General features: G+C 45.2%; 1 protein-coding gene across 1 annotated transcript in view; it reads right to left on the reverse strand.

Moving 5' to 3' along the window:
* Positions 1-4,050: 4,050 nt before the first annotated feature.
* samd13 (sterile alpha motif domain containing 13) overlaps positions 4,051-17,153 on the reverse strand; it is a 78,206-nt gene continuing 65,103 nt past the window's right edge. The window contains exon 8 of the mRNA XM_059983746.1: positions 4,051-13,021. Within this exon, the coding sequence (XP_059839729.1) occupies positions 12,872-13,021 (150 nt within the window). The 3' untranslated portion in view covers positions 4,051-12,871. The remainder of the gene's footprint in view (positions 13,022-17,153) is intronic.

The following is a 17,153-nucleotide window of genomic DNA, read 5'->3' on the forward strand; positions in this document are numbered from 1 at the left end:
TTCCCCAATTTACAACAGGAATCAACACTAGCATTAATATTACTACTGATAATATATTTATAGAGCATCTTTCATACAGACGATGTACTTCTAAGTGCTTTACAGTGGGATAAAGTGCAAACACACAAATAAAAGACAGAATTATGTCGGCTAAAAACAAATGGACATCACGAAACATAGAACATCACAGTACAATACAGGCCTTTTGGTCCACAATGTTGTACCAACCTTTTAACCTACTATAAGATAATTCTAACCCTTCCCTCCCACATAACCTTTCACTTTTCTATCATCCATATGCCTGTCTAAGAGTCTCTCTAACATATCTGCCTGGCAGGGCATTCTATGCACCCACCATTCTCTGTGTAAAAAAAACTTACCTCCCCTAAACTTTCCTCCAATCACCTTAAAGTTTTGCCCTCTCATATTAGTCACTTCTGCTCGGGGAAAATTGTCTCTGGTTATTCACTCGATCAATGCCTCTCATCATTTTGTACTCCTCCATCAGGTCACCTCTCACCCTCCTCCTCTACAAAGACAAAAGCCATAGCTTGCTCTATGTATCTTCATAAGACATGCAAAAAGTGGACAAACTGGGCCTGTGGTTTAGAAGAGGGAGGAGACCTGGCTGATGAAGTCATCATTGAGGGGTCAGCGCTGGAGGGTGAGCATGTTGATGCAGTTACAAAGAAAGCACGGAAGTGGCCGTATTCATTAGGATTTTGAGGAGATTTGGTATATCATCAAACACACTTGCAAGTTTCTAAGAGCATTCTAACCACTGCATCGCTGTCCGGTATTGGGGTGGTGTGGGTGGGGGGCGGGGGGGTGTACACCACTGCACAGGATCAAAGTCAGCTGCAGAAACTTGCAAAGTCAGCCAGCTCTACAATGGCACTAGCCTCCCCAGCATCCAGGAATTCTTCAATGTGCCATGCCTCAAAAAGACACATTAGGTCCCCCATCACCCAGGGCAAGCCCTCTTCTTATTGTTACCATCAGGGAGGTAAAGGAGCCTGAAGACACAGCTTCTTCCCCTTTGCCATCAGATTTGTGAATGGACAATGAACCCATGTCACCACTTCACGATCTTTTCTTCCCTCTTTCTGCACTATTTTAAATCTGTAACTGTAATTTATTGTTTTTTTTTTAATTATGTATTGCAATGTACTGCTGCCACAAAACAACAAATTTCACAGCACGTGCCGGCGATATTAAACCCTATTCTGAAACATCTGGGATCATGAATGGTCTTCCAAAAAGTGTTTTCCCTCTAGTGGCAGAACTGAAAACTGCGGATCACCTCTTTGCACAGCGCCTGCAGAATCTGTTTCGATGAGGGATTCCCAGCCTGGGGTGTACTGACCCCTCAGTTAATGGCACAGGTCCATGGCACAAAAAAAAAGGTTTAGAAACTCCTGGTTTATGAGTTTATAAAGTAAAACCTGATTCTGATTCTGTTTCCATTTCCTCTTTAAAAGGAAGTGGACACAGGACCTGAAAAAGGAATTATTATTGATTAGAAACGTGACAGGTAATCGGGGTAGATGGAAGTGAATTTACAATTGTGGACAGAGGTACAGTAAAAATCTTCCGTTTGCAAAACACTCCCAGAAGAGAACAAAATTAATTAAAACAGAATACAACAGAACAGTAATCTAACAAGATGTATAAAAAGATCATAAAACCATCTGCAGATGTGCAAAAATAGCAAAAGTTTACAAGGTCCCATTACATTTTGAACTCTTTAAGTTTGTACATTTCAGTTAGTTCAGCTCTGAATTCTGGAGAGCAAGATTAATCCCTCTCCATACAACAAACCTCCCCCTCCCGGAATAAATCTGTAATAGACTGAGAAATAACTCTAAAACTTACCTCCTGTACCAAATAAAGTTGCTGCCGAGCACGTGTTTGTGGTCTTTGTTGCTGTAGCTGTACCTCTAGAGATGCTCTTCTGCACACCAGTGCTGTAACGTGTAGATATTTGAATTACTGTCACCTTCCTGTCAGCTTGAACCAGTCTGGCCATTCTCCTCTCTCATTAACAAGACATTTTCACCCACAGATTTTTGTCACTCAGTGGATTTTTTTCTGCACCATTCTCTGTGAACTCTAGCAGTGTTGTGTGTGAAAATCCCAGGAGATCAGCAGTTTTGGAGATACTCAAACCACCCCGTCTGGCATCAATCATTCCACGGTCAAAGGTCACTTAGATCACATTTCCTCCCCCATTCTGATGTTTGGTCTGAACAATAACTGAACCTTTTGACCATGTTTGCATGCTCTTATGCATCGAGTTGCTGCCAGATTCGCATTAACGAAGTGGCCACTGAGCATACATTGAGAGAGAATGAAAAGCTTTCGTTTACATGCAATCCAGACAGATCATTGTATTTACATCGAGGCAGTCAAACATAATCAGGATGCAGAATGGTGTTAAGAGTTTCAGAGAAAGTGCAGCGCAGGTAGACAATAAGAAAGGCCACCACGAGGTAGAATGAGAGATCAAGAGTTCATCTTTATTGTGTGAAGAGATCGTTAAATAGCTGCTTGGATCAGAGAGCATGTCTTATGAGGAGAGGCTGAGTGAGTCAGGGCTTTTCTCTTTGGAATGAAGGAGGATGAGAGGTGACTTGATAGAGGTGTACATAAGGATAGAAACATAGAAAATAGGTGCAGGAGCAGGCCATTCGGCCCTTCTAGCCTGCACCACCATTCAGTATGATCATGGCTGATCATCCAACTCAGAACCCTCTACCTGCTTTCTCTCCATACCCCCTGATCCCTCTAGCCACAAGGGCCATATCTAACTCCCTCTTAAATATAGCCAATGAACCGGCCTCAACTGTTTCCTGTGGCAGAGAATTCCACAGATTCACCACTCTGTGTGAAGAAGTTTTTCCTCATCTCAGTCCTAAAAGGCTTCCCCTTTATCCTTAAACTGTGACCCCTCGTTCTGGACTTCCCCAACATCAGAAACAATCTTCCAGCATCTAGCCTTCCCAATCCCTTTAGAATTTTATACGTTTCAATAAGATTCCCCCTCAATCTTCTAAATTCCAGTGAGTATAAGCCCAGTCGATCCAGTCTTTCTTCAGATGAAAGTCCTGCCATCCCAGGAATCAATCTGGTGAACCTTCTCTGTACTCCCTCTATGGCAAGAATGTCTTTCCTCAGATTAGGGGACCAAGACTGCACACAATATTCTAGGTGCGGTCTCACCAAGGCTTTGTATAAGAGGTATTGATTGGGTGGACAGCCAGAGACTTTTTCCCCAGAACAAAATGGCTTTAACCAGGGCATTGTTTTAAGGTGATTAGAGGAAAGTGGGGGGGGGGGGGGGGAAATGTGTCAGGAGATAGGGTTTAAAAAAAACAAACAGTGGTGGGAGCATGGAACTCACTGTCCAGGGTAGTGGTGGAGCAGATACGCTGGAGACAATTATGTGACTCTTAGATGATAGGAAAATGGAGAGCTCTGTGGGAGGGAAGGGTTGGGTTGATCTCAGAGTAGGTGAATAGGTCCAGACGACATCAGGACCTTCATGGTGCTGCACTGTACACTTGCACACTGTCATCCTTGCGTTGTGTTGGTTATTTCGATGTATACTTGATAAATCCGAATCACACGAAAGGAATATGGGCCAAGTCGACCAGGAGGGAATTTGAGGCCTCCATTGGTCCGCGTCAACCGTAGATGCTCTGTCCCAGCTATGTGATATGCAGAACAAGCATGCAGCAGGCTCCCCCTCTCCACACAGCTGGTGAACCCAAAGGAACGGCAGAGACCGATATAGTTTGGCACCAGCAGCATCGCAGGAGCTGCCAGTCACCCTTGAACTCAACGTCAGCTGACAGCTCCAGTTTTATCCCCTCGGGGTTTACTCCTGAAGTGTAGGTCTAGACACAAGGCGGCAGAGGTTTGCAATGAAAGTTTTCTGTCTCCGAGGTGAGCTGCCAACCATGGCCGACAAGAAACCAGGAGGAAGAAAGAATGCACGACCACTCTCCACAGTGTACACTTGCAGTTCTCAAAAGACCAGGCAGGACACATATTTCACCAGCACTTATTATTAAAAAAAAATCAATATAACATTTTCTCTCTTAAGCAAGAAGTATAAATACTTTGAATGTACATCTGTATTTTGAGATGACTGGTTACAATATGTTGATAAAGTCTGCAATATACACACAAAAATCATAACTTAACATTCCTCACACGTACAAAGCACGAGGGGAGAGGTCATCAGCTCTTTACTGCGAGGTGTCTCGCACAGGAGTTGCAGTCAACTCTTCCAAAGAGACAGACAGAGCCCATGAGGGGAGACAGAGGATCATTAGTTCCAACTGAAACAAAAGGTGTACTAGTCCAAAAAAACACTTACAGACACTGTGCAACGTTATGAGCTATGAAGTACGAGCAAGACAGGAAGGCAAAGGTTGTACAGAAGGGACTTCAGTATAGTCAAAGAGTTACCAATACAATTTTTAAACATTTGATCTTTCTCCCCCTTTTGCAAATTGCAAATGGTGTCAGTGTCACTGTGAGTTGGTCTGCAACTTCAAATTCCTCGGTAATCACGTGTAAAGCCCTCCCACATCACTGAGCTTGTTTACATGAAGCGCTGTCACAGGAGGGCAGCACCCAGCACCAGGGACCCCCCCACCATCCAGGCCTTGCTCCCTTCTCACTGTTGCCATCAAGGTGGTACAGGATCCACGACACCAGGTTTAGAAACAGTTATTACCCCTCAACCATCAGGCTCCTGAACCAGAGGGGATAACTTCACTTGACCCACAATCTATGGACTCCATTTCAAGGACTCTTCATCTCATGTCCTTGATATTTATTGTTTACTTTCTTCTTTATTGTCTTATTATATTACTATTTTACTTTGTTCATTTGTATTCACTGTGAAAGCTTGCAAGTAACTGGATCTCAGGGTTGTATATGGCGGCACATATATACTTTGATAATAAATTTGCTTTCAACTTTGATCTGGTCCAGCCTATGTTCAGGGCTGGCGACAGATCTCCCCCAGGCGTGGTCTCTGCAAGAACAGACTGGCAGTGGTGGGGAGAACACTCGCTTGCTGGCTTTGCGCTAACTGAGACTGGCGCACTGCACGGTGGGGTCTGGTACAACATTACCTGTACTCTGCCCTCAGCTGCGCCCCGTACGAACTCAGACACGAGGGAAGCTGGAGGGCAGAAGACAGACAAACAACATGGGACTACAGCTGACTGTGGAAGCTGTGTGACTGTCTTCTTTCTGAGCTGGGAGCTGATCCAATGATTTTTCCTCTCGGCTGTTAAATCTAAAAGGTGGCACAGTTGCACAGCAGCTGGCACAATGCTTTACAGCATCAGGTCCCCATTCTTACCCCTTCTCCTCTCCTCACCTGCCCACTGCCCCCCTCTGGTTTCCTGTTCCTTCCCTTTCTCCCATGGTTCACGCTCCTCTGCTATCAGATTCCTTCTCCAGCCCTTTACCCTTTTCACCCATCACCTCCCAGCTTCTCACTTCAGCTCCCTCACCTGTCACCAGCCAGCCTGTACTCCTCCCCCTCCCTCCACCTTCTCATCCTGGCTTCCGTCCCTTTCCGTTCCAGTCCCGAACTGAAACATTGACTGCCGATTCCCCTCCACAGATGCCGCCCGACCTGCTCGAGTTCCTCCAGCACTTTGTGTTTACAGCGGCAGCAATCGGGATTCAATCCCTGCTGCTGTCTGTAAGGAATATCTGTGCGGTCTCCGCATGGTCGTGTGGGTTTCCTCCTACAGTCCAAAGATGGGTTAGGGTTAGTGAGCTGTGGGCACGCCGTGTTGGCACAGAAAGGGTGACAACACCTGTGCCCTGTGCCCAGCACAATCCTCGGGCTGCGTTGTACATAACGTACGTCTTTGATGGACATGTGACAAATAATAATAAAAAATAATCTAACTACAAACGAATGCAAAACAAAGTGTTACCACGCCCTTCATTTGACACAGCAGCGTAGCCATTAGTGTAGTGGCACCACTGATGGGAAAAATCTGGACTCGCTTCCTGCTGCTGCCCACAGATGCTGCCTGATCTGCCGAGTTCCTCCAGATTTTGTGTTTCCTCCCACACTCCAAAGGTTAGTGAGTTGTGGGCATGCTACGTTGGCGCTGGAAGCTTGGTGACACTTGCGGGCTGCCCCCAGCACCATATTCGGACTGAAACAAGCCCTTCAGCTCATCGAGTTTGTGCCGATCATCAACACCAACCCTACCCCAGAACCATTTTATTCATGCCCCCTCATTTCCATCAACTCCCCCCAGATTCCACCCCTCACCCACACTAGAGGCAATTTACAGCGGACAATTAAAGTGGCAGATCAAAGAACATACATCACAGTACAGGCCCTTCGGCCAACAATGTTATGCTGACCCTTTTAAACCTACTCTAAAATCAATCTAACCCTTCCCTCCCCAATAACCCTTAATTTTCCTATCATCCACGTGCCTATCCAAGAGTCTTGGATAAATGTCCCAAATGTATCTGCCTCTAACACCAAGCCTGGCCAGGTGTTCCACACACCCATCAATGTGTGTAAAAAAACCTGCCTCTGACATCTCTCCAATCCTTTCCCCCAATCACCTTAAAATTATGCCCCCCTATGTTAGCCATTTCTGCCATGGGAAAAGGTGCTGGCCGTCGACTTATTTAGAGATACATCATGGTATGCTTCAATGGGTGCTTGGAGCTTAGATTTGCATCGAAAAGCGGACAGCCATCACTGCACCAGGCAAACGACAGAGAAGAAAGAAGAAACCACCAGTCATGCGACTGAACGTTAGGACAGTGGGCCCCGGCCTCTCAGACGACCTGCAGCAGATCAGCGACAGCAGGAAAACAGCAATCATCGACTCTGAGCTGAGGAGGCTGGACATCGACGTAGCAGCACTGCAAGAGAGCAGGCTTGCTGCGGGAGAGGGACTCTACCTTCTTTCAGCAGGGCAGACCACCTGAGGAACCTCGACCGCATGGTGTTGGCCTTGCTGTCAACAACAGCCTGCTGTCCACGATAGTTCCTCCCACCGGCGGGTCAGAAACCATCCTTTCCCTCAGCCCTTCAACGTCGTCCGGTAAAGTGAACATCCTGAGTGTCTACGCTCCAACGCTGGGCTCACCTCAAGAAGCAAAAGGTCAGTTTTACGAGGACCTCGATGCTACCATCAGCAAAATACCAGAATCTGAACGCATCATTCCGCTTGGTGATTTCGATGCTGGAGTCGGATCTGACCACAGCTCATGGCCAGGCTGCCTCGGACACTTCGGCTTTGGCAAGATGAACAACGGCCAGAGACCAGTGGAGCTTCGCTCCTATGGCAAGCTGTGCCTCACCAACACGCTCTTCAAGACAAAGCCTCGCCATAGAGTCTCCTGGTCCGGACACTGGCATCAGCGGGACATGATCACCACCAGAAGAGCTGCCCTCAACAGCTTGCTTCTAACACGCAGCTTACACGGTGCAGACTGCGACACAGGCCATTCCATGGTGTGCAGCAAAGTCCAACTGAAACCAAAGATCCACCACACCAAGCAGAAAGGATGCCCACGCGTCAACACCGCTAAGGCAGCGAACCCAGAACTTCGCACGAAACTCAACAACTAAATGGAGCAGGCTTCCAAAGCAAATACAGCCACAACCAATTCATTCGTGACACCGTCTACAACACCGCCATGTCATCCCTCCGGGAAGGAGGGAAGGAAAATCCAAGATTGGTTTGAATCTCAGCTGTCTGAGATTGAACCTGTCATCAATGCCAAGAGAGAAGCTCCGATCAACTACAAAAGGGACTTGTCAGAGCAGAACCTCACTGCACTGAGAATGGCAAGAAACAACGCTCAGAGGACGGCTAGGTGCTGCACAGTTGACTACTGGCAGAAGCTGTGCCAGAGCACGCAGACCTGTGCCGACAGTGGCAACGTGCAAGGCATGTATGAGGGGATGAAGAAAGCCTTCGGGACCAGGGACGGTGAAGTCATCAAGGACCGCGCTAAGCAGATGTAGAGGTGGGCCGAGCTCTACCAAAACCTGCATGCCGCTGAGAACATGGTCACTGAGTCAGCCCTTGCCAGTATCCCTGCCCCACTTGTCATGAAAGAGCTGGGCCTACCCCCAACAGAGGAAGAACACAACAAGGCCACCGACAGGGCACCGGGCAAAGACGGCATCCCTGTGGAAGTGATCCAGTGCGGGAAACCAGTGCTCCTAAGCCACCTTCAAGACCTGCTCGGCCAGTGCTGGGAGGAGGAATCCGTTCCCCAAGACATGCGAGACGCAAGCATCATCACATTGTTCAAGGATAAGGGAGACCGCAACGACTGTAATAATTACAGAGGCATATTCCTGCTCAACACCATTGGCAAGGCGTTTGCCCGACTGCAGACACCGGCAGAACGCGGCTACCCCGAGTCCCAGTGTGGTTTCAGAGCAGAGAGATCCACCATCGACATGATCTTCTCACTCTGGCAGCTGCAGGAGAACAGAGACAGCCTTTTTACGATGCCTGTATCGATCTGACCAAGGCTTTCCACCTGGTTAGCAGAAGAGGCCTCTTCGCACTCCAGAAGAAGATCGGATGCCCAGCAAAGCTGCTGAATCTCGTCGCCTCTTTCCATGACGGCATGCAGGGGACAGTACAATTCCCCATCCAAAGCGGAGTGAAGCAGGGTTATGTCCCTGCCCCGATGCTCTTCGGGATCTTCATCTCCCTCGTGCTGTTGTACGCTTTCAGGACAACTGATGACGGAGTGTACCGACACACTAGGCCCGAGGGCAAGCTCCTCAACCTTGCACGCCTCAGAGCAAAGACCAAAGTGCGTCAGGTCCTGATGATGCCGCCCTGACGTCACCCACACAGTCTGGTCTCCAGAGGCTAGTCAGTTCCCTGGCACATGCTTGCCAAAGAGTTTGGCCTCACCATCAGTCTGAAGAAGATGGAGGTCGTGGGCCAGGTCGTCAGCAAAGGCATCGGCGACCACACCCTGCAAGCGGTAGATGAATTCACCTACCGAGGGTCCACAGCCTCCAGCAACCTGTCCCTCGATCCAGCTGCCGAAGAGAGCGGGGAAAAACAACAAGCTCACCACAGCCACCGAGACTGCAGTGTACAGAGCCTGTGTACTGAGCACTCATCTCTACGGCAGCCAGAGTTGGACAACCTACGCACGCCAAGAGCACCACCTCAACCTATGGTGCCTGTGTCGGATCCTGGGCATTTCCTGGAAAGACTGCGTGCCAAACAAGGACGTCCTGGACCAAGCCAGCATGTATGCCCCTCTCACACAGTGACGACCGCACTGGCCTGGCCGCGTCCGCCGCATTCCCCCAGGACATCCTACACGGAGAACTCGCCGCAGGAGCCCGGCCCATAGGGCGCTCACTGCTGCGTTATAGGGACGTTTGTAAACGTGACCTGAAGTCTGCTGACATCACTTGGGGAGAGACACCTGCGAATCGCTGCAGCTGGCGACAGGCTATACGTCCGGGCGTCACCAATGCAGAGGAAAGACAAACTCGACAGTGGTGGGACAGGAGAGAGAGAAGGAAAGCTGCGGCAGTGACTACCCAGCTGCAGCCATCGGCCTTCGTGTGCAGCAGCTGTGCCAAGGACTGCCACTCCAGAGTCGGCTTATTCAGCCACAGCCGACGCTGTTCCACACCCAACTGAGTCCTAAACCGGCGCATCCATTGTTACTTAGACAGACTGAGCCATTATGGTAACAGGCCCTTCTGATCCAACGAGCCCACACTGTCAATTACAGCTATGTTCCCGATTACCTGCTAACCTGTACACCTGTGGAACGCGGGAGGAATGCAGCATGCCTGGAGGAAGCTCACGTGCTCACAGAGAGAGCATACAACCTTCTTACAGACAGCGGCAGGATTGAAAGCTGCTGTAACAGTGTTACATTGACCACTACGCTACCATGCCACTGTCATATTATACACCTCTATCAAGTCAAGACAATCTTCACATATCCAGACACAGGAACTGTTTAAATTCCAGCCACATCTTGATGTAAAGTTGTATGCTGAATGGAGAGATGATTGAATAATTTCCCTATAGTACTGATGGAAGTGCAGGAACTTCACATTATCTGGAAACCACACTACCCTTCCTGCTGGGATTATCCTGCTTTTACTGAGAGAGGTCACTGTAGTTTCTGTTAAACACAAGAAATTCTGCAGAAGGGTCTCAATTCAAAACATCCAACTGTACTTTTTCCCATTGATGGTGCCTGGCCTGCCGAGTTCCTCTGGGTTTCCAGCACCTCCAGATTTTCTCTTGTTTGAGACTCTGCAGATGCTGGAGATCCAGAGCAACACACACAAAATGCTGGAGGAACTCACCTATGGAAATGAATGAACAGTCAACATTTCAGGCCAAGACCCATCATTAGGATTGGAAATTGATTTCTCCTTCCAATACTTAATGTTTTCCTCCCTCCTCTTCCCTCTTCTTCAAGTCCCCACTCTGGTCTCTCCCCTCTTCTCCTCGACAGTCTATAACTTCTCCCTGGCGCCCCTCCTTCTTCCCTTTCTCCCACGGTCTACTGTCCTCACCTATCAGATTCCTTCTTCTTCAGCCCATTATCCTTTCCACCTATCACCTCCCAGCTTCTTACTTAGTCCTCCCCCACCAACCTGGCTTCACCCATCATCTTCTAGTTAGTCCTCCTTCCCTTCCCCCACCCTTTTATTCTGGCTTCTTCCACTCGATAAAGGCTCTTGGCCCGAAACACTGACTGTTAATTACTCTCCGTAGACGATGCGCGATGTGCTGAGTTACTCCAGACATGGGCATTGCCTGAGTTTCTGTCCTGGGATCCAGGCCTAAGGGTTGAATCAGGAGTCTGGAAGCCAAGGCCCACTGAACAGAGTCAAGCCTATGAACCCGGAGGTTAGTTGAAGCCCAATGTCTGCACAGCCCAATCCAAGACTGCTGGAGGTCAAAAGAAGATGGCCTGTCCTGGGGTTAAAGACCACGTACGTGCGTGGGTGGGAGGAAGGAACGGGGTTCGTTTTTACTGCTGCTGTTTTTTTTTATTTTATTAAACTGCTGCGTGGAACAGGCGCTTGCAGCCGCGCTGCCCGGCAACCCCCGATTAAATCCTATCCTAGCCACAGGAGCATTTACAGTGACCAAGGAGGAAACCGGAACACTGGGAGGAAACCCAACCCGTCGTGGGGAGAATGTACAAATTTCTTCCAGGCAGTGGCAGGAATTGAATATTGTAAATTATTGTGCCAACCACTACGCTGCTGTGCCGCCCGTTGTTTAGTTGCTTGTGTTCATCAAGGGCTACATTGGTGCCCGATCTGTGATGATTCTTGTCGGTCTGTCCCCAGCACATGGTTGGGTGTTGGATGTTAATGTAAAAAGACACATTTCACCATATGCTTCGATGCACACGTGATAAGTAAACTTGAATCTTTGTAAATTGAGTGTAGGCCTCAGCTCAAGCCTATCTCAGGCTGATACAATTAGCATTATGTCTTTTGCGTTAACAACCTACACGTGGCGATCTGCATCGAGGAGGACAGGAGCCTGAACACACCCAACATTTCAGGTACAGCATCTTTCCCTCCACCATCAGATTTCCAAATGGATAACGAGCCCATCATATACTACTTCACTATTTCTTCTCCTCTTACTGCACTACTCATTTAACTTAATTTTCATATATATACACACACACTTCTTACTGTAATTCACAGTTTTATTATGCACTGCTGCCGCAGAACAAATTTCACGACATATGCCAGTGATATTAAAACTGATTCTGAGCCTCAATACCTCACAACTTTCCACAAACCTCAAAGCAATTTGCTGAGATGTTTCCCGGCAACCACACCACAGCAAGGCTTCCTGCATCTGTGTGTGATCGATCATCTTCCAGCCAATCAGACCAGGGCGGGGGAGGCGTCAGGAATATCTGGCAAGTCTGCGCACTCCCTCCGTGAGGGACGCAGTGTCAGGAACCTCAGGATATTATTAACTCAGAGAGAGAGCACCGAACAACAGTTCCATCCCAATGTGTCTTACCGCCCAGCAACCCACCTATTCAACCCTAACCTAATCACAGGGCAATTTACATTGACCAATTAACCTACTAACCAGTATGTCCTTGGACCGTGGGAGGAAATCAGAGCACCCGGAGGAAATGCACATGGTTTACAGGGAGGATGTGCAAACTCCTTACAGACGGCGCAGGAATTGAAATCATACGCTCAGAGCTGTAGTAGCATTGCATTAACTGCTGAACTACCATGGTGCCCACCCCCACCTCATTCCAAAGTTCATGTGGTTCCCCTCGTCACCCAACCAGATTCCTTCCGGATAGGCACTGTCAGGCTGAAGGCCTCCCAACAGCGACACTGACAGCTAAACGTGACACTGAGAAACCCCGCTACCATCCATTTCCATCAAATCAATAGAATATATATTTCTTTTACAAATACAGTCACGTCTTTCCGAAGACATCCACAGTTAAGCAACGTGTTACTGCTGTAAGTGTGTGTCCCCATGGTTACAGCTTCCCACGATGCAACACCTCAGACAGGAGTTATGTACACAAAGTAAATATGCTTACTTGGGGGGGGGGTGCGAGGCAGGGGGGGTGCGAAACACAACTGCTCACAAAATCCAAGGCAAGGGTCCAGGCCAACATCTCAAGGGGTTTCGACAACACCTCGAACTTAAAAGAGGAGACTGACAAGTTTCTACAACACACAATCCACACTATTGAACATCCAATATCCTACATGCAACCAGGAAGAAGGGAGGTATTGACCCCAACGCACCACCTCCAGCACAGAAGTCGCCGGCCTCCTCTAACACTCCGAGGAACTGCCCTTCAAGTGACTCATTTGCAAGGCCTTCACGTGGAACTCGTAGATCTTCAGGGCGGGGCCCAGCTTGATCGACAGTCCTGTTAGAACGTCGCTCCGTTTCATGAGCAGCAGGGACTTGCCGTCGATTTCCTGCAGGTTTGTGGGAAGAGGAGACCGGATACAAGTCAGTGCTAGCCGGAACAGGAATGTTGAGTGATTGTGAAGGGGAATTGTCGTGCTGCAACGTCTTCATCACTGTGGCCTTGAGCACGTGAGACTGAGACTGTGAGAGTGCACTACAACCATCAGAACGTGAACCTCAGGTGAACACACAGTGGGACTCGTGAAGAGTAGTAACTGGTTCTGTTGGCTGGCTTACTTATTTAGCGACAGAGCTAACAGGCCCTTCGAGCCACCCACCCCAGCAACCCGACACTAGATAACCCACTCAGTGAGGGTTTGGACCGTGGGAGGAAACCCACATATTCCACGAAGAAGGCATAGAACCGTTCTAGAATTTAACTCCGGATTCCAGAACACCCAGCTAATAGTGTCTCGCTGACTGCTACCGTAACGTGACACCTGAGCTTGTGTTAATGTAGTGGTCCGTTTCTGCAGTATTTTACATTAGTGGGGAGGGTATAACGGTAGAGCACTTGGGGGGGGAGGGGGTGCAGACTAAGAGGCTTCACAGGTGGACCCCGGCTTGTGAACACTGGGGCTCGAGTTGGAAGTGCGCCTTCAAATTCGAACGCCAAAGTAAAAGGAGTTTCAATTTTTATTGACTCCTCTGTTGCATTTGTTCAACACGATATCTTTTCGGATCCGAATGGTAGATTTTTGTTAATTATGGGTTTACTTTGTAATAAAAAGGTTGCTTTGGTTAATGTTTATGCTCCAAATGTGGATTGTCCTGATTTTTTTAAGTCCTTATTTACTTCCTTACCCAATCTAAATGAATATAAATTAATAATGGGTGGTGACTTTAATTGTTGTTTAAATCCTTTGATGGATAAATCTTTATCTTCATCTGTAATGGAATTTGTATGTTTGTAATTTCTTTATTAACATATCATTTGTATTTTGTTCATATTATTATTGATAATAAAAAGATTGAAAGAAAGAAAATCTTTATCTATTCAGACTTTACCCAATAAGTCGGCCACTTGTATTAACTCCTTTCTGACTGATAATGGAGTTTTTGATATTTGGAGATTTCGGCATCCTAACGACAAAGAGTTTTCTTTTTTCTCACATGTTTATCATTCTTATTCGAGAATTGATTATTTTTTTATTGACTCTTGTTTTATTCCATCGGTAATTGGTTGTAATTATGATATTATAGCTACCTCTGACCATGCTCCATTAAAACTTTCCATTAAATTTACGGATACAGTTTCTAATGCCAGACAATGGCGATTTGACTCTACCTTACTGCAAGATCCGGACTTTATTAAATTTATGAAGGAACAGATCGATTTCTTCTTTTCAACTAATTCCACAGATGATATCTCTTGCGGAACACTTTGGGACACTTTTAAAGCATATATACGTGGACAGATTATCTCTTACTCTGTTGGTTTGAGAAAATGCATTAAGAAGGAAACTCTTTTATTGGTCGATAAAATTAAAGAGATTGATAAGAAATATTCGATCACTCCTAGTAAGGAGCTTTACAAACAAAGGGTTGAACTTCAAATGGAACATAGTTTATTACTTACATCTCCGATTGAAAATCAATTAATGAAAACCAGATCTGATTTTTATATACATAGTGATAAATCTGGTAAACTGTTAGCTAGTCAGTTGAAGAATGCTTTGGTTAAATGTCAAATCACTGAGATTCGTCAGCAGAATGGGGATTTGACAGTTAACCATGATGAGATAAATAAGTCATTTCAAGATTTTTATACCTCCCTGTATCAATCTGAATTCCCTCAGGATCGTAATACCATGTGTGATTTTCTTGGGAAATTAAATTTCCCAAGATTATCATCTGATGATCTTTTAATATTAGATACTCCTATTATGGACACAGAAATTAAAGGGGTTATTTCCTCAATGAATTCTGGGAAAGCACCAGGTCCAGATGGGTATACAGTAGAATTTTTAAAATGTTTTTCCACTACTCTTTCTCCTTGGTTATGTAGGGTTTTTGAGGAAGCAATTAGATTGGGGAATTTGCCACAATCTTTTTATAGAGCTTCCATTTCTTTAATATTGAAGAAAGATAAAGACCCTACTGACTGTGCATCCTATAGACCAATATCTTTATTGAATGTAGATTCCAAGATCTTTTCCAAGTTACTGGCATCCAGGTTGGAGAAGGTATTACCCCAAATTATTTCAGAAGATCAAACCGGTTTTATTAAAAATCGCTATTCTTTTTTCAACATTAGGAGATTACTGAATATTGTTTATACTCCCTCACATAGCACTTCAGAATGCGTGATTTCATTAGATGCGGAGAAAGCATTTGATAGAGTTGAATGGCCATACTTATTTAATGTGTTGGAGAAGTTTAATTTTAGTCCGACATTCATTTCTTGGATTAAACTGATTTATCACACTCCAGTAGCCTCAGTGTTTACTAATAATCCAAGATCTCCCTTTCTTTGCTTATTTCGGGGCACTAGACAAGGATGTCCTCTTAGCCCATTATTATTTAACATTGCTTTGGAACCTTTGGCAATTGCCATCAGAGAATCACAGGATATTTTGGGTATTAATCGTGGGACAGATATTCATAAGTTATCTTTGTATGCAGATGATTTATTATTATTCATTTCTAACCCTGAGAAATCTATTCCAGCAGTTCTATCACTGTTGGCTCAATTTAGTGAGTTTTCTGGGTATGTTAAATCTTAATAAGAGTGAATTGTTTCCTTTGAATAGACAGGTCCCAATATATGGAAATTTACCTTTTAAATTAGTTAATGACTCTTTTATTTATTTAGGGATCAAAATCACAAAAAACCATAAAGATTTATTTAGGTTTAATTGATCAGATTAAAGGCTTGTTTACTAAGTGGTCACCATTATCTCTATCTCTAATAGGCAGGATTAATGCTATTAAGATGGTTATTTTACCTAAGTTTTTATATATTTTTCAAGCGGTACCAATTTTTATTCCGAAATCTTTTTTTACTAATGTTGATTCAAAAATTTCCTCATATATATGGCAGAATAAAAATCCCAGGTTAGGTAAAATATATTTACAGAAGACAAAGAAGGAAGGTGGGTTAGCATTACCTAATTTCAGATTTTATTATTGGGCAGTTAATATTAGATATTTGTTATGTTGGTTGAAAGACTGGGGTGGATCTTTTGGCCCTCATTGGGTGAGTTTAGAAATTAAATCGGTACCAGGCTATGCTCTGGGTTCTATTTTAGGGACTTCTCTCCCTTTTGCTCTTTCTAAATTGCCGAAATGAATTGGCAACCCGATAGTTAAACATACTTTGCGTATATGGTTTCAATTTCGGAAATTTTTCGGGTTGACTCAATTCGTTTTAAATAGTCCTATTGTATCTAATTGCTTTTTCCACCCTTCCATTATAGATCAAGCTTATTCGGCTTGGAAAACTAAGGGATTACTAAGATTTTCTGATTTATTTTTGGACAATTGTTTTATGTCTTTTGGGCAATTATCTAATAAATATAATTTGCCTAGATTTCATTTTTTTAGATATTTACAGATTAGGCATTTTTTAAGTACTGTACTTCCTACGTTTCCAAATTTTGTGCCTTCAGATATTTTGGAGAGTTTGTTTGAATTAAACCCTTTGCAAAAAGGGCTTATATCAAAACTTTATAATATAATTATGAAGATACGCTCAGAGCCCCTTTATAAGACCATAAATGAGTGGGAAAGAGAGAATCTTATTATTCCTATTGAGAATTGGGATAGAATTCTTCAATTAGTTAATACATCTTCGATATGTGCCAAACATTCATTAATACAATTTAAGGTCGTACATAGGGCCCATATGTCCAAGGATAAATTAGCTCATTTTTACTCTTATATAAATCCTATTTGTGATAGATGTCAATTTGAAATCGCGTCTTTAACTCATATGTTTTGGTCATGTCCGCTTTTGAAAAAATATTGGAAAGATATTTTTGATATTATCTCTGCGGTTTTGAATATCGATTTACAACCTCATCCTATTATCGCAATTTTTGGTTTACCAATGATGGACTCACTGCACTTATCTTCTTCCGCCTGTCGAATGATTGCATTTCTAACTCTGATGGCTAGAAGATCTATATTGTTGAATTG

Source organism: Hypanus sabinus, chromosome 11 (assembly GCF_030144855.1).
Source record: "Hypanus sabinus isolate sHypSab1 chromosome 11, sHypSab1.hap1, whole genome shotgun sequence".
Lineage (NCBI taxonomy): Eukaryota > Metazoa > Chordata > Chondrichthyes > Myliobatiformes > Dasyatidae > Hypanus > Hypanus sabinus.